General features: G+C 34.7%; 1 protein-coding gene across 1 annotated transcript; it reads left to right on the forward strand.

Moving 5' to 3' along the window:
* Window positions 1–571: 571 nt before the first annotated feature.
* Window positions 572–2,493, forward strand: LOC147487313 (expansin-A3-like). Its single transcript, XM_086574987.1, has 3 exons — window positions 572–878; window positions 1,528–1,840; window positions 1,942–2,493. The coding sequence occupies exons 1-3, from the start codon at window positions 641–643 to the stop codon at window positions 2,246–2,248; spliced, it is 858 nt and encodes a 285-aa protein (XP_086431113.1). The 5' UTR covers window positions 572–640; the 3' UTR covers window positions 2,249–2,493.
* Window positions 2,494–8,880: the final 6,387 nt, after the last annotated feature.

Raw genomic sequence — 8,880 nt, forward strand, 5'->3', positions numbered from 1 at the left:
GGATAGCTAAAACACTTCTTATCCCGGTGAAGGTGTTTATCTTACATTGTCGTCATGACAACACGAGCGTCCGTCGCTTCTTGTTCTTGATGCTCAAATGGAAAATGCATAAACAGGGAGCACTTTGATCAGCTGATTGAGAATTTTTTATTTGTAGCTGATAATCTATACTAATTTCACCATTTGATAAAGCCATGCGGCCCATGCCTGACCATACTGAAGCTTGGTTCCTTTGGCTAGTATTCAACATTTCATCAAGCCATACTCTCTTAGTCTCTCTAAACAATACAAAAATAGTCTCTCTACACAATACAAAAATCTATCGTTAATAGTATATGCTACCCACGCTCGGTCTTAAATCGTACTGACAACCAACCCCATGGAGTACACTATCAGCAAAACAAATAAGAGAACGTGAGAGACTCTAGGCTTTTGTTTCGGGTTAGAAAGAGGCAGAATGAATACTGTTGCACCTGCAACCGGCCTAATACAATGACATCCCCTAAAACAAAGCAGCCAAAACAAACTCTACCTAAATTATAGTACTATAATTAAGCCACCAAAATTTACACAATGATTCATAAAGCAGAAATCACACAAAGCCTAAAGGCCATCCAGACACCCTGCACCCTCCAGAAATATGGCGTCGCCTTTGAACGCCTTCTTGTTGTTATCTTTATTACTTGTTCTTGTCCTCCCTGATGTCCAAGCTACCAATTACATACGAAAAGGCCACGGGGGCCACCATCGCAATGGGGGCCACGGAATGATGCTCATTCGTAAGCCTTTGAAGATGCATAGGCCAAAGTTCAAACCAGGGCCATGGAATGGTGCTCATGCCACATTCTATGGAAACACAGATGGATCAGGCACAATGGGTATGAATATCTATGCATTTAGATTAAGTGATTTTTCTGGTCCTTTGAAATGCATTCAAATTGTTCATCATGTACATTTAGAGGAAACTTTTAATACATTCAAAGGACATGGGAGTATGGGACATGCAAATTCATAGAAAAAAACATTCTGATAGAATACTAGTTTGCATCTCAGAATACCATTAAAAGGTGAATTTCTTTCAATGTAGTTTTTTTAATTTTTTGCCTAAGTTCATAAGTTTCCATTCTCTCAAAACTAGTCTCACAAGAATGCTCCTACCTTCTGCTCCCTCTTATACCAAAAATCACAAGTTTTGGGTCGTACGATAATCGTGGTGTGTAACATTCCAATAAGTCATGTCAAATATAATAGCTCCCTGCTATCAAATCTTTATTGTTTACTTCAATACAAAATTTATAATTCAGTCATAGAAACATATCGTTATACTGTTTTTATTGTAGTTATTCAACACTATATATGCAAAATGATCATAGGCAGTAGATAAATGAAGACCATGGTCGTACTCTATGTTGTGCATGCTATGTTCAGGCAACTAATAATATTAGTATGCAACTACTGAAGCTTTGGCCTTGGTTTGTACGTAGTTTATTATATGTACAACATTTATGGAACTATTCCTTTTTGTAGAAGGAGCTTGTGGTTATACTCAGAAGCAAGGATACGGCTTGGAAACTGCAGCAGTGAGCCCAACTTTGTTCAGCGAAGGAGCGGCATGTGGAGCATGTTTTGAGATCAAATGCATTAATAGTCCAGAATGGTGCACGCCAGGGCAGGCCTCTATTACAGTCACAGCTACAAACCTTTGCCCACCGAATTCCGATCAATCAAACGACGATGGTGGATGGTGCAACCCGCCTCGTGCACATTTTGATCTTTCTCAACCAGCATTCCTTAAGATTGCCCAGTACAAGGCTGGAATTGTTCCAGTTCAACATCGCAGGTCTATCTCATTTCTTTAGCAAGACCACAACAACACCACTATAATTTCCAAATGAATGAATATATATACTCAATGGGACGGGGCTTTTTTTTTTTTTGCAGGGTTCCATGCAACAAGGTAGGAGGAATTAGATTCACAATCAGTGGGAATACTTATTTCAACATGGTCATGGTATGGAATGTTGGAGGAGCTGGAGATGTCCAGTCAGTGCAAGTGAAGGGTAAGAAGACAGGATGGGTTCATATGAAACGTAACTGGGGCCAAAATTGGCAAACAGATTGCGTCTTAACTAAGCAGTCACTTACCTTCAGAGTCACAGCAAGTGATGGACGTACCTCTACCGCTTGGCATGTTGCGCCCCCTAGTTGGCAGTTTGGTCAGACCTTTGAAGGCAAGAACTTCAGGTAGAAAGCCTGCAATACTGCTAACATACAATTCTAATGACCACAGCAATCATCTTTTGTTTCTTGTAACTTAAAGTTTGGTTCCTGCTAAGTCATAAAGTGTGATTGCTGCACTCATGCAAGCATGGGTTTCGTATTGTGTATTAGGGTGCTATTTTTTGACTTTTTATGTAATATTAGTCAAGCTAAGTCGAAATAAGGGTGTTTGGACTTTGGATGCAAGTCTGCAATAAAATTAGCTTTATCACTTGATGATTAGTTGAGAGAAATTGTGACCAGTTAGTTGCTACTAATAAGTACCACTACGTTATGGACAGACACATTCGAGTGACATGGACCAAACACAATAGCCCATTCTAATACCATATTAAAAATTGACATCCATATAGAAAGGCTCAAAAGGTTATATATTTTAATGGCAAAGCTTAACACATCCCAGAAATAAATATCTCAACAATATCAAACCTTCACTAACTAGAAAATTAAATATTCCATTGATACATTGGCAAACCAAACAAGCAACATATCCAAGTTAAATAGGAACAGAGATCAAATTAAAGCAAAAGAAAATGATGTAACTAACACTACTGTGTAATTGACACTTGGGATCTATGCGAAAATTCGGCCTTGCAAATTTGCGAACTCTATTATTATGACGCATGCATTATGATTCTTGAGAACTATTCTAACCAATTCCATCTTATTGTATTCATTTGAGCCAAGGCCGGTAGTATCGATATCATTGGACATATTAGACTCCTGACTTTTTATATTGTATATATCTGATATATCAGATGACATATTGGTAATGCATATCTTTTAGGTCATTTGACAAAGTATTTATATATCACAATGTATATCCGACAATATTTACAAATTGAATGTTGAAAAAATGATGTGTATTAAATTTGAAAAAAATTCAATATTCAGAAAGGATATATCCAAAGATCCATATAAGAGTTACGATTTTCAGCCTTGATTTAAGCAACATCATATACAAACTACAAAATAAAACTCCATCAGACTTACTACATAAATAACAACAAAAATCCTTAAAAAAAATGCGAACTCAATGAAATGAAATGAATAGGTCGAATTATTAAAACAAGCTTTCAGACACTATCAAAATATTCTGAAATATAATTATCAGTTCCACCACAAACAGCTAGTCTAAGTAAGCTTCAAAAGCCACCACATCGATATCATCAATAGTCAGCATATTAACATCAACAACATTAGTATCGAATCCCAAAATTTGAACACCAAATCTTTTCTGGAGAAATGAAATAAGCTCACTAAAAAGCTGATAATCCATACTCAAGACCAACAACAAATTTGGTAACATCATTTAAAGAAACACTTTCGGTGGCAGAGACTTTCTTGTGATTCTTTAATTTTCTTTCTTTATGGACCAAATACAATAAATTTTGTACTTATTTCAAATATAAAATTTTAATAGATCAAAACCGTGCTTCAGCTGTACCACATAATATCTCAATCCTCTAAAATGTTTATACAAACTACGATCCAAAATTCGCACTGCAACATTTCTTGCATAGAAGTTACCATAGAAGATTTTTAGCACAAATACATTTATGATTTAGTACGTACTCAAAATTGATTTATAAATCAATAAAACAATAAACACATTTGACCTCGACTCAATAAAAAAAAACATATTACATTTTAACAATTCTTGAACTGATCTTTGTGATACATTGGTAGTTCATGAAGGACTACGAGTGAACGAACAATTCTACAAAAAGTCCAATCGCAAAATTCTTATATATTCTATAAAAAAACAAAATGGAAAACATCAAGAAAGTCATACTAATTAAAATATCCAATGTTAATTGTGGAGTGTATGATTGTGTATCAAGTTACATGACACTTGAGCACATATTAAATTTAAGCATAAATTTAAAACTCTAAAACATATTGGAAAAATCTTGTTATTCTTTATAGAGTTATTAGAGTCCTACAAACATTTGAAATTTTAGATATAAAATACTAAACATACTACATACACGTAAAAGCTATCCACAATCATAAAATTTGGCAAAATTGTTAAAATGACAATCGATAGAAACCACTCTTTCTTTCTTTTTTTTTTTTTTACAGTTTTTGCTATTTATTCATTTTAAATCACTAATGAGTCAATTCAAAGATTTTTTTACGTTTTATTGAAAAAAAAAAAATGAAATTTTTGTAACTATGCTAAAAAAAAGTAACGTTATTCAGTAAATGAAAAAACAAACAAAATAAAGGAAAACAAAGTTTAGTCAATTGTATTGCCATTATAATTAATGACTTATGATCATTTGTATTGCCCTTATAATGGGAATTTCGCTATTGCAATGTCTACTTAGCCAACTATGACTCAATGAATTGCAATGAGAGCTTAAGAAATTTGTAGAGGTGGCCAATATTATCTGTTCCAATTAATATCACTTTGTATTTTTTTTTTCTCTCTCTCTCTTTATGTTCTTTTGTTTTTTTTTTTTGGATAATGGAAATTACTTCCTCTCAACGGTACTTTTGAATGCCTCATTCATTGAAAGAGAACTAGCTAGAATGATTTTGCCGCATAGGAATGGAAGATGACATATATATTGTGTGAGGTGTAGGGGTGTTCATGGGTCGATATTGGTTCGGTTCTTACCTGTTTCGGATTCGGTTATATTTTTAACGGTTCCTATATATAGGGTTTGGTTTTTTTCTTATATTTAAAAAACCCGGAACCATACTCATAATTTTAAGTCGGTTCTAGTTCGGGTTTCGGTTCCTTCTCGGGTTATACATTAAAATTACTAAAAAACCAAAAGTTGGCTTTTGGTGCAACAATAACACTTGTAATAGTCCTAAATTCAATAATCTTTGAAAGTTTTCTAAATATTTTAAATACATCTCACAAAATGTATGTATGCGTGTATTAATATGCAATTCAAATTGAACACGTGTACATTATATACTATATATGTACAGATGTACGTCATATATATATAAATATATATCACACTGCACGCTAAATTTTAATATGTAGAATAAGTAAATGTACAACAATTGTTAGCATTGTACGCATTCATTATCATATACTAGCCAAAATGCACATGCTTTTGCACATGGATGATAAATAAAACTTATTAAAAAGGATGCAAACTCCACTACGTATAATTGGTTTGTCAACCATTCATGCAAACTGCAAAGAATGGATTACAATAGCATATTAGCATCTATGCAACATTTCTATGTATTACAAAGGGTCATACTGAATCCACAGAGGATATTACACCAATAAGAATAAGAGTGCATGCGTTAGTCACTCTGACTTGTCCTCTTCTCAGTAGCAATGATAATGTTGCGTGAGTTCTCGTATGCAGTAACAATGATGGTGTTGTCCAGTTGGTATATGAAGAAGCTGCAACCATCTGCTCATTGTAACCACCTACTCCTCATAAGTGAAGTCAATTGATATGGCTGCATTGTCTATACACATCAAGAACTTGTCCTAACGCTTTACAAACACACTAAAATTTTGGCAATTTGCCTTGGGAGCCAAGATCTAAGAAGATGAGAGCCTATTGTCAGTCAAGTATCAACAATTTGACGTCTCTACAACATGGAGAGGGCTGAACTTCAGAGAAAATAAATATCGCAATAAAGGAGACGCCCTCTCTCAACATGATAGAATATGGTGGGATGATGACATAGCTTGATGAGGTGAAGTGTAACACTTCCAGTCTGTTGTTCGCTTTCTTGCTTTTTATAGCTCAAAGAGCTTCTTGATCTACTGTTAGCGCTTGGATCAACTGAAGAAACCTATGGTAATGGCCTACCAACATTTCATTCCTATAGAAGAGGAAATGTTTAAAAATAAACGGTCATATATATTTGTTCTCACCGATCAAACAGAATCTAAAGTGTTAACAAAGAAGAAAATTTATTTCTCATGAAAATAAACCAGGAAAAAGTGGAATTGACATAATTATAAGGTTTTTCTAAATTTACAAAGAGCTTGCTTGCAATTACACATATTTCAAAATGCTTGGATGAAAGAAGCCTATACATGAAGGCCTCTCACAGGCTTTGTGTTAATGGATATGATATTACCAAAAGCAAGAAAATTCCAAAGAAAAAACCAACTAAAAAGTTTAGACCTATGGTAATATGTCTAGCTTGCATAATCAATCTGCCTACAACTAACCTTGATGACTTTTTTTTTCTTTAGATTATTTTTTGTACACAGAAGAAAGAGTAGCTAAGGATACGTACCTCTACAACTTTGCTTTGTTGTCTCTATGAAACTCTGTGGCCATTTTTTTCTCCGTCACATCACAATGCTGCAATGAAAGGAAGAGGTAGAGGAAGAGAGCAAGCTCAATATTTATTAAACTTAATTAATAGTCAAGCTAAATAATAATTAAACTTAAGAGTATGTATTACGACATTTAAAATTTTGTTTTAGTCCATACTTCAGATTTCAGACATTGCTTCGTCCTTCAATATCATTCTTATAAGTAAGGCATACAGTTAACAACTTCATAACCCCATACTTCCAAATCAATGAATCTACATCATTGGAATCAATTCTAAACATTTCACATGGTGTTATTCCTAGATGTATTGGGTTGTGGAGTTGTTAAGGGGTTTTGGATGCATTCACATAGACGACCTCTTCTAATGAAGTCCAGCAAGTATAATTATATACTGGTTAAAAAAGCAACTCCTACTTGATCTGCAAGAGAAAGCTGCTTCAATTCCTTCCAGTTAACATTCACACCTTGTTTCTCTCATAAGCACAGGAAGGAAACAGCAAATAAGATACCATGCAACTAATGATGAATATAATTGCATGTTATCTACTGAATTTTCAAAGGTACGCAAATTGGACCCTTTTAACATCAGCAACCAGTGACCTGGTAACTGTGGCTTAGTGGACGAAAAAAATGTGTACTTTGTTTGGTGAATAAGGTCATTCTATACTCTGCCAAGGGGGATTCCTGTGCATGATCATCCACCAACCAGAGTCCAAAATCATGAAAAAGCTTTATTTTCTTGTCAGAACTAGTGATGTAATTATTATGGATGATAACATGCTGCCCCTTGGTTTCCTGGACCCATGTTTGATTCTTGAAGTATAACCCTCCTTAAGGGAATGCCACTTGAGGCAGCAAATACAGATCGACCAGCACCAAAAAAGTAAACATAAAAAATCACACACTATTCAAGGAGAAAGAGATGAGGCAAAGCCACAAAGGTGACAATTTTAGAAGTGTTGCTTGCTAATTATGTGATCCAGATCATCCCGATTTGACTGACTTTCTTGACGATCACCAAATGATGAACCTAAGTATCTCACTTTCACCTCATGAGTTTGGGAGAATTTTTGCTTCTCTATTTATTCATTCTAATGAATAGTAGCGCCATAAGGATCGAATTTGCTCTCCAGTTATTTATCTCCATTTTCCTTTTGTAATTCTAGCATCATGAACTCAGAAATAAAGTGGTTCAAATTGTAAATGAGCTACCGGTTACACAGATTGAACAATCCCAAGGATCCATCTCAAGTATATCATTTTTCATCTTGAACTCCAGTCGAGAATGAGGAATAACATTTCTATTTTAAGAGTTGTTCTTTCCTTTTTGTTATCCTAAAAACAGAAAAAAGTTTATTTATAATAAATGGAGAACTACCGTATACTCACTCCATCAAACACTTCTCCTATTCCAATTCAAATCAAACACACTATACAACAAAAATATAAAATGTGGGGAAATAGCAAGAGAAAAGAAATTGAGTACTTGTCTAGCAGTTTTATTCAAAGCTCAGTTGAAAGCGGGTTGGTCATTAGACTTGGCTTTTCTGGACCATGGCTGACCCTGGAGTTCTTCAATCCACTTCTTCATTACTTGCTTCGCTCCACTGGTGGGACGCAGGAAAATCATACAACTGCAAATATAAGTACGACCAGCCTTTTGTTTCCTGGAGGTGGCAAATCTAAAGAGTGCTTCAAAGGTTTCACCTAACCATATGAAGAAGGATAGGAGTAAGCATTGTGACAACAAAAAGAAGAGGCGTATGTATCCAAGTAATTATGTTGCATAAAGAAACATTTAAACAGTACAAAAAAATAGGACGATGGTCAGGAAGGCTAGTCATTAAGGTTTATTTTATGCTATAGGTTATCTAATAGCCCACAAGTATGTTTGTCCTACAGGCTCCTTCAATGTGTAAGGGCTGAAGTACTACAACCTTGTCAGCAAGGTAAAGGTCTTCCCATCTTCATCGCTGATGAATTTCTTAATTGTGCTCCATAAGAAATGTGTTAAATTACATTTGGTCAATCTTCTATTGGTATCTGAATGTACACAAGAATACACATTTTGACTTGTCAACATGTGCATGTGCTTAAATCAGCCAGAAAACAAACAATCAAATAATACTATTAACGTTTAAGTGCATATAGTCATATACAAATGCATATATCAATGTCAGATTAACAAAAAGTGCTGTGTCACTACCTGCAGAACTGTTAGTGAAGAAGTTAATCAAGGAAAACTTTCTGCATAAGCATAGTATCTCCCTCACAAACAAGAACAGGGGCATTTCATGTCAGTTCCTGATTTTACTACAAC

Source organism: Coptis chinensis, chromosome 7 (genome assembly GCF_015680905.1).
Source record: "Coptis chinensis isolate HL-2020 chromosome 7, ASM1568090v1, whole genome shotgun sequence".
Taxonomy (NCBI): domain Eukaryota; kingdom Viridiplantae; phylum Streptophyta; class Magnoliopsida; order Ranunculales; family Ranunculaceae; genus Coptis; species Coptis chinensis.